This window comes from Protopterus annectens, chromosome 14.part0 (genome assembly GCF_019279795.1).
Source record: "Protopterus annectens isolate FY-2018-M chromosome 14.part0, PAN1.0, whole genome shotgun sequence".
Lineage (NCBI taxonomy): Eukaryota > Metazoa > Chordata > Ceratodontiformes > Protopteridae > Protopterus > Protopterus annectens.
The window spans coordinates 923745983-923765485 of record NC_056748.1 but is presented as its reverse complement, the minus strand read 5'-3'; the positions used below and the strand labels follow the sequence as shown (position 1 = coordinate 923765485).

At 39.8% G+C, this 19503-nt stretch overlaps 1 protein-coding gene across 2 annotated transcripts in view; it reads left to right on the top strand.

The window, feature by feature from the left end:
• ENTPD7 (ectonucleoside triphosphate diphosphohydrolase 7) overlaps positions 1-19503 on the top strand; it is a 1330884-nt gene that overhangs the window by 573022 nt on the left and 738359 nt on the right. For both annotated transcript variants that reach the window (XM_044056723.1, XM_044056722.1), the window contains one exon: positions 11489-11548. In XM_044056723.1, the coding sequence (XP_043912658.1) occupies positions 11489-11548 (60 nt within the window). The remainder of the gene's footprint in view (positions 1-11488; positions 11549-19503) is intronic.

Here is a 19503-nt window from a genome sequence, read left to right as displayed (position 1 = left end):
CAAGGCTCCTGAGAGCACCCGGCACTATTAGGTTTTACCTCATATCATGCGTTCCGCCCCAAAACCCGGACCACACCACAAAAGGAGGGTGTATCCATATTCATAAAGGATACCCACACCTCCAGGTTGGTGGCAACGCCGGAAATCATCCAGGTGCAACTAACCATAGGCAAAACTGCTCTACAAATTGTAGCATGCTACAGGCCACCCTCTCAAACTCAGGAACCCCACACAGCCTTCCTGAAGACACTGGAGGGTATAAATGTATCTCCAAACACCATCATATTGGGTGACTTCAACTACCGAATATAGACTGGGAACATTACTCAAGCCCTAACTTTCTAGCCCAACAGTTCCTGGAGTTCATAAATTCAAATGCCATGGAACAGCTAGTCACTGTTCCCACGAGAGGAGAAAATATACTAGATCTCATTGTCACAAACATGGGGACAAAATGCTCCACACCGAAGTATATCCCTCATTGGTGAGATCTGATCATAAACTAATCTCACTGGAAATCCACATCCCGCCCCCACCCCAAACAAAAAGACCATAGTGAAGAACTTCTCTAAAGCAAACTTCACACTACTCAAGACTGGTGTGGTATCCTTCAAGGCCCCTGAGCCAGTGGAAACCACAACCCAAGCTGTGGAAGCCCTTACAAATGCCTTCTATGAACACCTCCAGGACTGCATGGATCAGGCAATCCCAAATAAAACCAAGACTCTTTCCACAAAGGGCAAACGTCCAGTCTGGTGGACCCCAGCCATTAACAAACTTTACAATAAGAGGAGAAAGCTATTACATGATAGAACAAAATCCATAAAAGGGAAGTCACCCTGATCATTATTAGTAAAAAATACGAGCACTCATAAAATCAACTAAGGCCAATTTTGAGAGAAAAATTGCCATGGATTCAAAGGACAATCATAAGGCCTTTTTCAGCTATGTTAGGAACCTGGGTGGAAACTCCCAGATATGCTCAGAATTAGTCCAAAATGATACAAAAATCACTGAACCCACAGACATTGCCAACATACTGGCAGACCAGTTCAGTGCAAACTTCACCCCCCTCTCCCACCCTAAAGGAGAGATAACTATCCAAGCCGATAGTAGCCCCCCGGACATCTCAAATGCGCAGGTGAAAGCTGCTTTCTCTAAAGCTAAAACACAGCATCAATGGGACCGGATGGTGTCCCGGCTGTGTGCTACATGAGCTAAATGAGGAATTAAACCCGCACATAAGGCAGCTGTTTAATCTCAGCCTTACCACAGGATACGTGCCCAAGGAGTGGCGTACGGCAAATGTGGTCCCACTCCACAAAGGCACCTCTACGGACCCTGGTAATTACCGCCCCATAAGCTTAACAAGTCTAGTCTGCAAAGCTATGGAGAGGATCATAATGGAGCTCATAAACAAAGATATAGGGGACTTGCAGACATTGGACCCGACCCAGTTTGGCTTTGTCAAGGGAAGATCATGCCTTTTGAACTTGGTCGACTTCTTGAAACAGTCACCAAGGCCATTGATGAGGGAAAGGCAGTCCATACAGCCTACCTTGACCTTGCAAAGGCTTTCGACACAATACCCCACTCGGTATTGCAGAAAAGTTCACCAGCTTAAATGTAAACCCATATGTCACAAGATGGGTTGCAAACTGGCTTAAGGACAGAACCCACAGGGTTAGAGTTGCTGGCGCTGTGTCAGACTCCAAGCCGGTCACAAGTGGTGTCCCACAGGGCTCGGTCCTTGGTCCCTATTGTTTGGCATCTACTTCTCAGAAGTACAGGCCAACATGGGAGGACTTTGGCTGACAAAGTTTGCAGACGACTGCAAACTGGGCGCCATAGTGGAAAGTGCATCGGACGGATATCCTTCAGAAAGGACTCACGGAAACAGATAGCTGGTGCCAGAGCCATGGCCTGAAGTTAAACGCCAAAAAATGTATAGTCATACCCTTCGGGAAAAACAAGGTAACCCCAATCTACCATATAGGTGGCAATCCACTAAGCACAGAAGAGGTTATCAGGGACCTGGGGACCCAGGTTGACAGTGGCCTTTCATTTGACACTCACATTGCTAAAGTGGTTAGAAAGACCTTCTACATTGCCCACCTGATCATGAAGGGATTCACATCCAGATCTAGTGAGGTTATTGTTCCCCTGTACTCTTTACTTATCAGACCAATGATCGAGTACAATGCCCCATTCGGGATGTATCTCACCCGACATCTGCAGCAATTGGAGAGACCCCAAAAATTCCTCACCAAAAGGATAAAGGGACTCCAAAATCTGTCATATGCTGCCAGATTGAAGAAACTCCAGCTCTATTCAGTTGCATACCGTCTGCTCAGAGGTGACATGTGCCTGACATACAAGGCCATGTCCAACCCTGAATTAATGGACATGCTCCACCTCAAAAATCCAAATCCACCAAAACCACTAGAGCAAGCGACTTAAACCTTAGCACGGATATAAATAGAACGTGCTGGAGGGATAGATTTATCACTCAGAGACTCCCTATGCTGTGGAATAAAATCCCGGTCCATGTGAGGCAGAGCACCTCGCTGACTCTGTTCAAGAGAAATCTAGACCTGTGGATGGGAGATCGTAGGTTTACCCGGGATTACTTCTGTGTCACTGCTGGACAGAGGCACAACAAACTAATGGGCACAGTATTTTTTCATATAAGGGGTGGCGTAAGCCACAAAAATTTGGGCTAGGCTTATAAATGCCTTAGGGCAGATAGCCTAGTATAAACCTATGAACCTATAACCAAGTATCCAGTGAGCGATTCGCTCTCTTGCTTGAGACTTCTTCAGACTGAATACAATCAACACTACAAACTCTTCATGCAACACAGTCATGTGACTCAGTTAACTGTTTTCTCAATGATTTAACCCTTTGTTTTTCAGATAGGCTATAATTTTTTTCTGTTATTTGACCCAGGTGCATAACAAGCATTCAGCCTCACTTGCCATTCTCATACTCTTTCCACCTCAGATCTTCTTCAGCATCAGACTTACAATCTTCTCTAGCAACATGGTCAAATGCAATAAATGTGAAGTCTACTTTACATTTTTTTGAATTGCAGTGCTTGATTAAAGCTTTTTTGTCATTCCCAGCTTGGATAGCATATTTATGTTCATAGATTCTCTTGTATAGCTCTCTTGCTGTTTGTCCTATATAAAATGACGTGCAGGGCATACACACAGCTAAATACATGACAAATTTAGATTTGCAAGTACACTTCTCTCGACTTTTGACAATAATATTATTTATATTTGTATATTGATGTTGAAGAAATATCTAATTGCAAAAAACATTGCATTTTTGGCATTTAAATATACCTCTTCTCATATTCCTTATTTCAGATACAAACAGTTATCCCTGGAAATAATTTTTAAAACTCTTCCCTCTTTTCTGTGTAAACATGGGAGTTTGGCCTGCAACTTTAACTTGCTCTGAATTGCTGTTTTAATTTTCCAATTCATTTTTATTATGTTCTTCATTTCCCATGCATCAACACTGTTGGCTACTTGCACTGACAAGTTATAATTCACTTTTTTGCACTTTTTCTCATTACTTCTTTGTTTCTGTAGTTGTATACTTCCAACAAAGTGTCCTGTACCATTTCCAACGGATATCATCTGTTTATAAATCTGTTGCATAGACTAACCTAGATGTAAAAAAAATCTTCTTTTTGTAAACTTATTGGCTCTCATTAACTGCCCTTTTACTATATTAGATTTAGTTTTCTTGGGGTGCATGCTTGAGTAGTCTAAATAAGCATTATTCGGAATTTCTTTCTTATAGATTTTAGTAATAAGCCCCCCCCCATTTTTTTGAGCACTGTCACATAAAGAAAATTAATACTGGTGTCAGTGTATTCTATATAGTGTACTCTAAAAATGAACTGAGACTATAAATATAGCTATGGAAGTCATTTAGTGCTTCAACACTTATCCTCCAAACCAAAAACTCATCATCAGTAAAGCATTTATATACAAGAATGTTCTGGATGTATCTACTATCAAAAAATGTTTACTTTTTCCCAGCCATGTATAAAAATATTTGCATAACTTGGTGCCATGGCTGCACTCATGACCATCCCATTGGTCTGACAGTACATTTTATTGTTGAATTCAGAATAGTCGTAACTTAAAATATCAGTTGTTTCTGTAATTAGTTGTACTGTACTTGCTGAGAAAAGCTTTGAACTAATAAGTTCTTCTCTTACTACATCCATACCTTCCTCATTGGGAATGACAGTGTATAACGATTTGATGCCCAGTTTTACCAAAATGTCATTTTTATTAACTTCGAAACTTTCTATTTTTGATAGAAACTCAGAAGTGTCTTTTAGATAAGAGCTATTTGTTTCTACCACTTTTTGTAAGTGTTTATCAGCAAAAATAGCTACTCCTTTTGTTTTGCTTTTGTTGCTAGAAACAATCAACCTAAAGAATGATTACTCAAATTATTATGTATTTTGGGTAATCCAAAGATTTTTGCTGACTTTTGGATTTTCTGCACATAGAAATTGTCTTATTTCTTCAGTGATTCTTCCACTATTAAACCAGTCTTCAATGAACAAATCTATATGAGAATTAACCCCATAAGTCACTGGCTTGCAGTGGTTTACATCTGATAATAATTCTAATAATTTAGCATCATACATAGACCTAACACTATTAAAGCAGTACTAAAGCATGGCCTTTGTCAGCTTTTGTAATGATAACATTTCTGTTATTGAATAGGAATTCTACTATTGAAGAGGAATCTTGACCAATGGATGGGAGATTGCAGATATACCCCACATACTTCTTCAGTGTCTTGTGACTTGACAGAGCACAGCAAAATGGGCATAGTTTTTTATTTTATTCAAAAAGGTGGGGTAAGCCACATCAACCATATGGGATAGGCTTATAAATGCCCTTGGGCAGATAGCCTAGTATGAACCTATGAACAGTGTGCCCTGCTGGAAGGAAAAGAAATGCACATGTGTTATTGTAACAGCATATACTGGGAGAGAAGCGACTTTGGAAAAAGCATTCCTGAAATTAAATTTCTTTATGGGTTAAGCCATAAAGATGTTATCCCACAGTTTTGAAGGGAGCCAGTGAAGCAGTGTCTGTACTAGAGAGTAGGTTGTAGCTCCTGTAGGAAGAGTGGAATAGTTTTATGGTTTTATGGCTTCCAGCAGCCACACCACATCTGAGCAATGATCTGTCTGTGTGCATTGTAGCACATAGGTGCTAAACCCTGATAGCTTCTAGTGATGGGGAATAGTGCGAGAAACAGAGTCAGATGACCAGATGTATGCAATGTCATTCTGTACAGAAATAATGTAATATTAGAGGAGACTGAAGTTACAGCAGCATTCTGTATTCTGTCTTGGATCTGATAACAAGGACCACTCACCCATCTGGCCTTGGTCTGTTCAGTAAGTAGGACCACTAATTCATTTAGTCAATCAGGAATAGATAGTGAGACTAGCTGAATACTGTTTGTCTATAGCTATGGAAAATTTCCATCAGTGTTATTTTTAATATTCCCTGTGCTGAAACTCTGGTGTTTACTGTAAATAGATATTTAATATTTTCATGTTCTTTTATTATTTACTATTAAATAAACTTTTCATTGCGGCTGGTCCTTTTTAGAAAATAGTTACGTTTTGAGAGTATTTGCACATACATATTTGGTGATAACTCTGGCCATTCCAGAAAGGCTGGCTGTTTGGTCAACATTACCATTTGTATTAATATTAATTTCACTTAGTATAATTGGGTACCCTTGTAAGAGCCTTAAAGTTGCTGGCAGGGGTTTTCGTGGCACTGATAATTATTTTGTAGTCTGGGCAGTAGGGAGAAGAGCAGGTGAATCTGTGCCAGCCTTTCCCAGGTGTGTGTGTGTGTGTGTGTGTGTGTGTGTGTGTGTGTGTGTGTGTGTGTGTGTGTGTGTGTGCAAATCAAATCTCCAAGAGTATGTGTGTCAGCTGCTTGGAGCAGGGACACAAAGCACTGGTTTCACAGAGAGGGTGTGGGAAGACTTAGCTTGAAACCAAAGCTAAGAACTCAACTCAAAGCTGTGCCAGTAGGGAGTCTTATTGGGGGTCTGGACAGATATAGAAAGGAACCCGCACTCTGACTCAGGCTCCTTGATTACTGGCCCAGCGTGGGGATGTCGCAGGAGGCATAGATAGAAAAGCACAACAGTTTAATCAGTTTTTCAAACAGATATAACCTTGTGTATTCTTATAAAAACAATATTTACAGTAATCATGTGCAAGGTGTGTACATAGGGCTTGAGTATAGTCAATTGAATGTTGCAAGTTATTTTTGTAGGTAGGGTAGAAAATACCCCCATTATTTGAAAGGAAAAATGTTGCAGTAATGAAGCTGAAAGAAAAATCATGACTATTTGGTTAATATAAATTTATTCCAAACCATATGCATGATGTAAGAGAGGATATAATTTAGTAAACTTGAAGGGCATGTATTATTTGAGAAGGCATGAGGGGTTTTGTAGAAAGAGGAGGTAAGAGGAAGACAACAGATGGTCAGGGGAGGAGGTTTATTAGTAAGGGAAGTTTGAAGGATGAGAAATGAAATAGAGAGATATAAGGAGAGGATTGTAACACTCCTGTAAGGAATTTGGATGTGTTTAAGTATTAGATTCTTTATGCATTTGTAAATTTAGCCTAACATAATACTGTTTTTTCATTTCATTGTTGTTTAGAAGAGAAGAAAAATGTACTTGTACTTATACAGCTAGTTAACAGTCTGAGCTTGTGCATATTTTAGTAATTTGTTGTTATAAAAATATTCACAGTTGATGTTATTAAAACTTGAATATGTTCAGAAGTTTAAGGAAGTTTGCACTAAAAATATTAAAGATGTTACTAAAGTTATTAGGAATGCTGTTCATATGGATGTTTAACTATTTGTTGAGGATATCATCACCTCCAGTTTTCTTGTGACAGCAAATTTGAACACTGAGATGTCTAGATCTCCCTAAACCAGATTAATCACCACTTCATAACTGACTATAGAATATATTTTTTGTTCCCTACAGAGCGTGACCACTGTCTTAGATGAAATCCCTGTTAATCCCAACACCCTTCTACATCAAAATACTGGTTGACTTATACAGTCACTGGTTAGCAAGTCTAATACTTCCTTGACGTTGTCAATACTAACTCTGTTTTATATTAGGGTCCACAAATCCCCTTGATCTTTTCTTTACAAATACCTCTTTCATACCTCCATATGTTATCCTCCCTTGTTAAATCAAACCATAAATCAGTGATGTTTTCTTTTAAAACTTGTGGTACTTGCTCTGCAAATATCTCTTTATTTAGGGACTTCTAAAAATCAAACCTTCTTCTGTTACTTGAAGACTGAAATATGTTCTGCTGTAATTCTCCTCTGATATGCATCTGACTCTTCTCCCACTTAAATAGTTGTATTGATAAGGCAGTTCCTATCCACACCAACTGTAATGAGATAGCTGAAGACAAACCCTTGGGAATTAATACCCATATAAATAAGTTATTTAACAAAACAGAGAAGTTACCCAAAGCTTATAAGACGTCGCATTGTACCTACCTTAAGAGCACACTTAAACTAGTAAAGAGCTTATGGAACCATCAGGAAGCTCAAAGCTGAGTATGAACTTAAAATATACACTAAAACTAAAAATAAGTACAAATCTTTAACTATGTTAGAAGGTTAAGAACTAACACCCAATGATGTTCAGAGCTAGTCAGCAGTAATATTACCTACTGTAATCCAAAGGAAGTCAATAATATCCTAGCTAACAAATTAAGTACAAATTTACTCCACTCACACTTATAGCTGTTCCACAGATTCCACAGTCCCAGACAATGTAGTTACTATGGAGCAAGTCCTAGTAGCTCTTTTAAAAGGTAAGCACACCTCATCCGTGGCCGCGATAATATACCAGGTTGTCTGATTATCTACCAAATATGGTCTGTCTTAACTGTGTATATATGTGTGTGTGTGTGTGTGTGTGTGTGTGTGTGTGTGTATATATTTATATAGATAGATACAGATATAGTGTATATTGCAGGAAATCTGTTGAACACTGGAAAATCCTGTTTGGTAAAAGGAAGAAGATTCTGTGTGCGACATCCTTGGCATTCAGCTAAGGCAGTCTCCATAGATGATATGAGGATGTTTTGATTTGATATCATTTTTTCAATAAAGACTTGGCATATGCCAGAAGTGCATCAGTCAGCTGTCACTGCTTGCCTGCCTCTGGATTTTTCACTGGCATCAATTTCCACAATCAAGCAATTTCTAAAGGGGGTCCTTTCTGCAGCCCTTCAAGTAGACCAGGCTCCCCCTAATTGAGATTTTAACTTTGTAATGGAAAACTTTACAATAGCCCCAACCTTTAGACCCACTATCATAGTTAAGGCTCAAATTCCTATCTTGGGAGACCATGTTTCTAGTAGCAGTAACCTCTGCATGTCTAGATATATACAGAACGTTAGTCTTCCTCAGGAGTAGGGTGTCACTTAGAACTAACCCCTCCTTTATACCCATGGCAGTTTCAGCATTGGTTTTAAACCAAACCATTTGTCTGTCATTCTCCTACCCTAAACTTCAGAACAGAAGAGAAGGGTGTTTGTACCTAATTGGTATACATAGGCTGCTGATGTGATGTATTTATTTATTTTTTCATGAAGTAGGCTTGTTTAACATCCCTCTTCAACAAAGTCACAGGCCAGAGGGAACCACAGACAAGTTACGTTAATCATTTACATATGCATTGTGTTTGTGTACTTTTCAACCCTCAGAAGATAAAGCATCACTGAATATGGTGTTGTTTACAGTGAAAAGTGGAGTCTGCATGTCCTCCCCGCAGTCAGGTAGCGTTCGAAAGACATGCGTGCGTAAATGGGCGTGCCTTCGTTGAAGGTTGGGTGTCGAGGTGGCACCTCGGCGTTTCGTAAAAATCTACTGCCAATCATTAGCGGACCGGAGTTCCGCTGTGGCGACCTCTTACCGGGAAAAGCCGAAAGAAAAACAACAACAACACATTTATTGCAGGAAGATTTCCAGATTGTAACAATTATATCATTTAATTGTTGCCAGACATGATTCCTCCATTATTATTGCAGTGTAGGTATTCATAATGCACAACAGGGTAAACATTTGACCAGTCTGGTTGTAGGCTTACTGCAGCATGTATTCTTTTCACATGCTTTCTCATGATTGTGGTGAGTGAAACATTCTACTTCTGTACTGCAAAGTAAAGTCTCACAGAGAGATTCCAGTGGGAGTGGTTGTGCATTGGTGTTCAGCTCTGACCCCACTGCTGTTTATACAGGTGATGGACTAGATTAGCAAACAGGTTGGAGGGGAAAGATCAATGAAGTTGCTGTATGCAGATAATATGGCATTACAGGCAGACTCTGAGCAAGAACTTCATCAAAGGATAGGGGAATAATGTGCAAAACTGAAGACAGTTGGGATGAAACTGAGTACAGATAAGACAGCTGTAATGGCAGCAAATGGGGAAAATCAAAAGAAGCTGAAAACTGAGATAGAAGGGAAAATAGTGGAACAGGTTAACAGCATCGGGTATCTATGAGAGATGCTGGAGGAGAAGGGAATTCTGAATGAGGGGGTCAAAACTAGAATCAGAGGGGCTGCAGCCAACTGGCACAGAGTGACAGGGGTAGTCTATGACAAAAGAATGCACAGAAGCTGAAAAGTAAGATGTACAAAAAGTGGTATGACCAGTACTATTATATGGTAAAGAAACCTTGGCAGTAACCTGAGAGCAGTGAAGGAAGCTAGAGGTGATAAAGCTGAATTGCCTGAGATGGTTGTAGGATACACACCATGGAACAGATGCAATGAGGACATCAGAGTAGAAGCCTAAGTAGCTCCAGTAGAAGAGAATGTCAAAGAGAATAGATTACTGTGGTTTGGGCACATTTGTAGAAAAGCAGAAGACAATCTGGTGAAGAAGATTTGGGATAGACAGAAAGAAGGCAAGAGGAAATGAGGCCATTCAGCAAAGAGGTGGAGAGATTGTTTGAGATATGACATGCAACAGTCGGGCATGGCTATCAATGAAGGTAGAAGAGTGGCAATGAATTGAGAGAGATGGGGGCAATTGACACAACACCCCCAACCCTATGTAGAAAATGAGGAAAAGGGGACTGATGATGGTGATAAGTGTTACAAGTTTATGTTCCTTACTAAAGTGATGTTTGAACCTCTCCCTGTGAAGTTATTAATGTGTTTGATATCTTGTGGGAGTACATTTCAGACTGAAGGTGCTGTTTTAGTAAAGGTCTTTTATCAAGTAGGTGAGTTAAATTCAGGTCTCGTAGTGTGGAAATTTGTTAATTTGTTTTGTGTATAGAATATAGTTGATCTTCATGAACACTGCATGATGTTAGGCAAACAGAACACTTTTTTGTTTTCTCTTCCAATAAAATGGGGTAGACCAGTCTCCAAACAATTTTTTTAAATGGCTAACTAGCTGTATTGTGCATAAATTGCTTGCTGATTGTTGTGACCACCGTATAAAGAAGTTACAGGGTCAGGTTAAACTTCTTTAAACTCTCGCAGTAACTACTTCAGAAATGTCTCAAATGAAATTTGTGAAGTAAGCACCTGGACTTCTATTAACATCTTCTTAAAGTATAAATTAGAAGTACACTCTAGGAACAGTGCAAGATGTGATACTGTGCTGTTGCAAGAACATGTGCATTCCTCCATTGTAGATGTGTAACCAGGACATGTATTGCTTTAGTAATCTAGTATTATGAATGATAACTGCAACAGCAACCCTTGAATTCAAGCATTTACTGTTGAGCATGCTCACACAACTAGTGTGTGTGTGTGTGTGTGTGTGTGTGTGTGTGTGCATTTGTTATTCTTCTCTTTGTGTGCACAGTATATGTGGCAGTGTCTTAGTTACTGTGCATGGGCAAAGAGACTGAATTTGTACTGTAGCTGTATGACTGCATATTATTTTGCATGATATGTGGCACCTTTGGCATTTTTGCAACGCTCTGGGTACATTTTTGATATTGTGGTACTACACTCCAAATGAGACCGAGGATTCAGAAGTCTTGAGTTGTGTACATTACAAGTAAATATGTATGCCATGTTGTTGTGGTGGTGGTGGTAAATTTGACCACACTTCATGCCAATGAAATATATTTTCTGATTCACAGGTAGTTACTTTCTCTGTGGTTTTTGAGATGCCGTGCATAGCGTGCAACATTTTGTCCTGAAATGAGGAATACTTTACTGACCATTAGACTTTCTCTGAAGTTTGGGAGAAAGTGTTCCACTGTGGGACGGAGCTGGGACATGCATCTGATTTCTGGATGCCTGATGTCTATCAGGCTGACATTACTGTAGTTTGAAGATTTTTAGTTGGCTCCTATTAGTAAATGGAATTGCAGAGACTGAGATGTGTTTTCTTTCCATAGGAGTCTATGCCTGGATCAGCATAAACTTTGTACTTGGAAGGTTTGACCACATCGAAGATGGTGAGTCCCTTTAATATGAATATTTGCATACCAAGCAAAGACATAAATATGATGCAGTGTTTATTTTATTTATTTATTTTTTTTAAAAAAAAAAAAGCTGCATTGCTGAATCACTGTGCAGAGCCCATTTGTGATAAGTTCCAATAGCCCTCTATCCCATTATTCGTATGCCTTGGCTCTAAGAAGTGGATGCTTGCCTTGCTCCCACTGAATTTCTCCTTTTTGTTGCAGGATTTCCGGACAAGACTTTGACATAGCTAGAATGAAGAAGGCTGGGATGTGTGGGATATAAACAAAAGTTATATTTTCACCATAGCGATGCATCTGTGTTGTCCATATCATTCTTCCTCAACTTATGGGTCTTAGATCCAACATCAGATGCAACTTGGCCACTTTTACCAGACTCATGCATCCATCTCTCAAGATCCTCCTTTAACCCATAATGTCCCACTGTGCACCTCAAATTGTGTTTGATGCCTTAATAGTAACATGTGCAAAAGGACACAAGATAAGAACATACAAAAAGGCTGGAGCTCAAAGCCGGGAACAGGTGATTTCCAAAAAGGATATCCCTTAGGCCTTACTAAGAAAGAGGGAAGGGGGTTGGAGGGTGAGGAGTCGAGGAAGAATGAAAATGGACAACACAGCTGCTTTCTTATGGTGAGTATATACATTTTGTATCTGATGTCATTTTCATTCATTCCTCAGCTGATGGGACAGAGTCACCAGCTAGATTAACCTTAAGTAGTCCTTGTTGAAAGATATTCCAGAGTACAGCTGAACCAAATGCTGCCCTGTTTCTACAAAGTAAGTCTGTCTTGTAATGAGCAATTAAAATATAAGCACTGAACCCACTGGCAGCTGTGCAAGTATCATCTATGGAAGCTCTTGACCAGAAGGGTGAAGAGGTGGCTGCAGATCTCATGTAATGTGCTTTGGGGGGATTGAGTAAACATAAACGTCTTTTGTTATAGACAAAGGATATACAATCAGTTAACCACTTGGATAGAGTCCCTTTAGAAACTGCTTTACCAGTTTGTTCTTGGAGAAGGAAACAAGCAATTGATCAGATTTTCTGAAATCCTGTGTTCTGTGTAAATAAGACCTCAGCTGCCAATCTACATCCAGAATGTACACGATATGTTCTGCTTTGTTTGAAAATTTAGGGAAGAACACAGGTAAATTGATTACCTGTTTTAAGTTGGATTCAGAAGCTGCCTTAAGTATAAAAGATGGGTTTGTGCGTAAAGAGGCCCCATCTTTATGGAAGGACGAGTATGGAGGTCTTGTAGAGAAGGCTTGGAGTTCAGATACTCATCTAGCAGATGTAATAGTGAGCAGAAAAATTGTTTTCCGGGATAAAAACTTAGTCTATCTTAGCAGAAGGCTCAGAGTGGGATTTGGTAAGAGCCTGTAAGAGAATAGTCAAATCCAAAAGATGGGTGGGATCTTTAACTAGGGGCCTTAGTAAAAAAGTACCTTTAAGGAGGACCTTGCATAATCTTGAGGTAGCCAGGGAAGAATGATTCTCTACCTGAAATGGCCACTAGTGGAGCATTGAAAGTAGAGTACTTCACCCTGTTGTTAAAAGTGGAGGCCAAAAAAAGGTGAAAACTGCTGAGACTGGGCTGGAGTAAGCATCCATATCTCTCTGAAGTACCCAGACTGAAAATCTTTTCTATTTACTCTTGTTAATTTTCCTAGTGCAAAGCTTCTGAGCAAATAAAAGCATAGTCTGGGCTGTCTAGCCATCACTGGAACTGGAGAAACCATGTGATTAACTTGAAGCCGTTGATTTCTGAATGTCGCATCCCTGTCATGTGAGATAGAAGGTCTGGACATGGATCCAGTATCCAAGGAGGATAAATAAGATGAGAACAGAGGAAGGGAAACCAGATCTGACAAGACCAAAAGGGTGCAGTGAGAATGATTGTGCTTTTCAACCAAGATGCTTTCTGTAGATGTTTAGAGATTAGTGGTAATGGGAGATGAACATAAAGGAGACCTGAGGGCCAGTCGTGGACCAGAGCATCTCTCAGTGGCTCCCCTTGTGGAGGAACTAGGGCAGAGAACTTGCTGCACTTGTTAAGTGGAGAAGCCAAAACATTGCAGCAAGGCTGACCCCATCAATGAAAATTCTTTTCTGCCACTCTTTGAATGAGGGACTACTCATGCGGCATCAAAAAGACCTGCTTCGTCTGTCTGTGAACATGCTGGATTTCCCCTCTATGTGCATTGACAAAAGAAAGCGACCAGAAGAGATTGCCCATTGCCAAATGCTCATTGCCTCTCTATGCAGTGGGTGTGATCTGGTTCCCCCCTGTTTGTTGATATACCAGACTACTGACATGTTGAAAGGCCTGCAACACTAGTAGGACAGCTCTCATCTCCAGGACATTGATGTGCAGATTAGCTTTTTCCGGGAACAATGCACCTTGGACTGTCCTTTTCAAGAAATGTCCACCCCCTCGCCCAGTTTGGGAGGTGTCCATGGTGACTGTGGCTACTGGCTGAGGGAGAATGAAGTGACAGCTTTGAGAGACTTCTTTTGACTGAATCCGCCAAAGAAGATATTCCTTGCAAACTTTGGAAATTTTGACTGGGTCACTTAGAGGATGTTGAAGTATAGACCACTGTACTGAAATAATCCATTGAAGGACTCGTATATGATATCTAGCTAATGGGGCTAGAGTTATTGCGGCTGCTGTTATTCATAACACTTAGAGGAATGGTCTTGGTGTCGAATGAAAAGAGAGATCACCTTCATGACCTGAGAATGTGAACCCTTGTCAGAGGGAGTGAGACTATTTGGTTGGTTGTGTCTAGACAAGCACCTATGAACTCTAGGGTCTGAATAGGGGTAAGCTGTGATTTGGTGTAATTGACTGTGATACCCAAAAAATAACATAACTGGAGCAAGTAGTCCCTTTCTCGAATCAATAGACACCTAGATGGGGCGGTAAGGAGCCAGTTGTCTAGATAAGGAAACGGGCAGAATCCCAGCAGTCTTAGGTGAGCCGCTACCACCGCCATGCATTTGGTTAACACCCTGGGGGCTGTGTTGAGACTAAAGAGCAATGCTGTGAACTGGTAATGACTAGCTCCCAATAGGAATTGCAGGTATCTTCTGGACTGCCTGTTCATTTTGATATGATAGTACACATCTTGAAGATCTGTCGAGCACATCCAGTTGTCCTTTTGTAGAAGAGGTAAAATGGACTAAACCATGACCATGTAGAACTTTGAGTATTTTGCAAACTGATTGAGTCTGCTGATATCCAGAATTGACCTCAAGTCCCCTGTCGTCTTTGGCACTAAAAAGAATCTTGAGTATGTTCCGGATCCTTGTTGGTCTGGTGAGACTTTTTAGACAACTCTTTTTTTCTAGCAGCTTTTCTATTTCCAAGGCTGCAGCCTCCCTCTGATTGGGTGGAACATTGGGAATATTTTTCATTTTTGTTGGGATAATTTGGAAAAATTGTATGAAATAACCTCTGTATATGATCTTCTGCACCCAAGTGTCTCTTGCAATGGATGTCTAGTGTTTTGGTACGGAGATATGTACCCCCGACTGCCTCCAGAGTGCAGCAAACATTTGGGATAGCTTCTTTACTTCTTCAATTGGTTATTCAGGATTGCTGACAAGTTCTGTCAGAGAAAGTATCTATGAAGCCCTAGTTTTGCAGGCCACATTTGCTACGAGGTTAGATTTCCCCCCTCTGCCCTGGGAATAACTATCTCTTTGTGATTCCTGGAAGGCCCTTGGGACTTTCTAAATGACATACCTCACTGATTCCTGGAGAAGGATGTCTTAGGAGTAGAAAAACGAATCCCATCGGCAGACGGGGTCTTTCCATCTTCACTTCTGGAGAGTGTTTCTTTAACTTTGTGTTCAAAGCCAGGCATGCCTCCTGACTGCTATGCCTGAACTCTCAGCCCTAGAGGTGCCATCAGCAGCCTGTGAGATTAACATCATGGACACGTTGACGATGGACTGTGTAGGATGGCGAGTTGTGAAGAAGATTTCTTTTGGTCCTCCACAGACATGGACCCTGAAAGAGATTTGGAAGGCTCCTTGTTCAAATCTCTTTGTAACATGGTAAAATGTGTCAGATAGATCAGCGACTGAAGGGCAAAGGTCAGTGAAGCATAAATAAGCTTGCCAAACCTGTCCAACGCCCTCAACTCTCTATTAGGAGGGTGGACAGATGAGCTCTGCTCTGCAAGCTTGTATTGGATTCACTTGTGTTAACCTACGCCATCCCACTGAATGTGCTTTGGGACATAAACAACGTGGATAGTTTCTAGAGCTTGTGGATACCCTCATGTTTTGTTAGACTCCTCTGTCATTTATCCATTGGGGACATTTGGAACGTTAGCAGTCCTTATTTGGACAATATTTTTCTTTTTCAGGAACTTTCTCTACCTATTTGGGTATATTGTGATTGTTTGTGGGGTTTATTGATCGGATTAACATTCATCAGTGGTTGCAAACTTTTTTCATCCATATTCCAACATTCAAGCGTTCAATGGCTTTGGACCCAGGAATTAAACATACATTTTGTGGATATTGGTATTCGTGGTTAATATGTGTTAAACATTTCTGGATATTTCATCATTTAGGATTTTTGGTAAACTAGCGCTTGACATCAGGGCATTATTTAGCCATTTTGGGATCCATCTGAACTACGGTTGCCAGACTAGCAACAAGAGGACAGTTGGGACTATTGGTTGAACTATACCATCTATTTGAACTGTGTTTTCATTTTTCTATATTGTAATATCTGTGAATAGTCTTTTGGGTCCTGTTTGGGGAATGATACAGTATTTGTGATTCATTTGTAACATGCGCAGTATGGGATGTGTGAATACTGATTATGTTTCAGGCGGTACACTTCTTTATCATGGTATTAGATACTGTGCACTTTGAACATTAACTACATTTACTAACATAATTGACCATAAGGTCTGTTAAACCTTTGGGGATTAGTATTCCATTATTTGGGATCTGTACAATGGCGCATGTTATTAACAAACAGTTGGCTATATGTGGATACTGGGATACTATATTTATTGTATACAAGTTTCATAACCTTTTGATTTATAAAGGTTTGGGATTTGTTCTTTATCACATACCTTAGTATATGTTAGCAATGTTTTTGTCAGTTTTTTGGCTCTTTATATAGTCAGTGTTGACCACTGTCTTAGCTTGCCCAAATGATTTAGCAATTTATTTCTTATGAGGTTATAATTCATTTGAGCATGTTAGTGTTTGATTTAGGCTATTCTTAGGATGTTTAGACCTCTGGTTGTTCTACAATGCATCTGAGAATCATTATTTAACTGTGTTGGGTTTAGATTTACCCAGTTTGCATTGGGCATTTGGGGATTGACATAGTCATCTGGGGACTTAGAGATTTTGTTTGTGGTTCCTATGTACTCGTGGCTCCATTTTGATTAGGGCTACTATATCATGGCTATTATAGTATACCTTTAGGAGTCTGTTGGCCATTGTCATTTGGATTTAATTTATGTAGCAGGGTTCCCTTGCTTTTCCTCATCCAGGGACACTGTACTTTAGGCTAATTAATGTTTCTATTTACTAAAGGTATTACAGCTACAATATATGTCAGACGGGACCACCATTATTAATACAAGTTTTGGATGATATTTGGTGTCTCCCTGCTTGGCGAGTTTTTGATTATTCGATACATAGCATTGTGTACATGAGCAATACATTTAGATATTGCTTTTGTTTTCACCACAAGGGCTGTTATGGTATCAGAACCTGATTTGGTTTGGTTTGCTATTTATATTGGCATTTTATATTGAGGTGGCTGATACGTAACATTGTGGTTATTATATTGGTTGGTTAAACAGTACACAAGGGCTATTTATTGCATCAGTATATATTCCAGTGGTCAGAGATATTTTGACACTGTCATATTGGGTCAATTTATGTCTGTTTAAGGATTTTTCATCAGCTACTATATTTTTATCTGCTGATGTGGCCACTGTCTAACATATTTGTTTGCTGTTTAGGTGTTTTCAGCATGTAGGTTTTTCATTTTTCCAAATATTATTAGCTTGAGTTGATGTGACCCTGGTTTTGTGGAATATAGGGACTGCAGTATTAGTTTAATAGTTTATCTAACTTATTGATACGACTTGGGTACTATAGTTGTATATTGCATAGTTTATCCAAACTTTGGTGGCTGATAGAAGTGGCCCTTTCTCTATATACATATATCTCGTATATATAGTTTTTTTGACAGATAATGATTTGTTAAGTTTTTGATTTTAAACAATTTGGTTAGACCAAAATGGATTTGGCCTCCCTCATCAAGGGGCTATCATCTGACAGTGATAATTTGGAGGTGTTTGGATTAGGTCCAGGGAATGTTCATATGGGCACGGGGTCCCATAGACAATGACCCAGTTAGTCAGTGCAATGGGGCATTCCTTAAACTTAGTAAATGTATGAAACATCTTAGAACCAGCTTTTGGCATTTAAGACTTTTCAAGGCATATCAACACAAGCAGATTATGCCCAGGGGACTCTGGGTCAAATTGCAACCATTGGTTCATAATGTGAATGATTTATTAGCTGAACATGGGCACAAGTACAACAACAAGCCTCTATGGGCTTTGTTAATGCTTTAGCAGCATATTATGAACGCATGGTCCAACAAGGTACACAGGCAGTGGAGTCCCTTTGCTCTGATTTAGCAGCTTTTGAGTCCCTAACTTGTTATAAGTCTTGCTTAAACCAGTTAAGTAGTGAATTTCTTGGCCTGGAGCAGACTTTAAAGGATAAGAAAATGAAAAAAATTCAACAGAGATCTTGGTGATTATGAAAGGGGTAAACCCTTTGAATATCCAAAAAATGTTAAGTTTAACCTTTTTGAAAGGAAATCCCTGATGCCCAAGAGAAAGACCAAAACCTATTCTGAAAAGGAATAGAGATACCCCTAGTTACACCTCTGGGGAAGAATCCTCCTCCAACACGGATGTGGATGTTTACCACACAGTCGAGCCACCAGATCCAAAGAGAAGCAATCTGGCACACCCTTTAGGGTTAGGATCCACAGAGGGGGGAGGAAACACAAATCCTGTAAGCAGTCTAGAAGGACTAAGGTTGATGAAGCAACAATAGCACCTTGCATGAATGTACATAATATATCTTCAGTGGTCCTATCTGAATTGGAAATAAATGTTTTGAATAAAGGTTTAAGTTTTGTGCTGGGCTTTTTTGTCCCTGAACATTCCTTTGCCAAAGATGTTATTGATTTTTGTAGATTTTTGAATCTCAGACTATTTTTTGACGTTAGTTCGGCCAAGACATCTATGGGCTTTAGATTTCAAAGCTCTTCTTTTATGCCTCCTATGTCACAAACAGTTTCCATCTTCTTACATAATGTTCTCAAAGATCTTCACTTTAATAATTGCAATTATTCTACCATTTCCAGTAATAAAACCTGTGATGAGATGCAGTGTATTTATAAACTTAGCAACAATAGGAATGTTATTTCACAAGCAGATAAAGGAGGGGTGGTTGCGGTTCAAGATTGGGCAGCCTATCAGGATGAGGCCTTCAAACAACTTAATGATGGCAGGCATTATATAAGGATGCCTTTGGATCCTACCAAGGGGTTCATATTGGCCAAGCAGTGTTTTTCTAACGGAAACTCGGACCTTATACAACTTGCAGTTCAGGAACCTAAAAAACAATATCTTTATCTTTTCCTAAAGATACATAAGGATCCTGTTAGTCCACCCGGTCAACCTATAGTGTCAGGGAGCAATTCCCTTACCGAACCCCTTTCGGAATATGTGACTTATTATTTGAAACCATTATTGGCCCTTGTTAGGTCACGCATCCAGGAGACTACACAATTTTTGAGGATCATATCTGATTCACAGTTGGAAGCTGAATGGCTCTTATGTACCCTGGA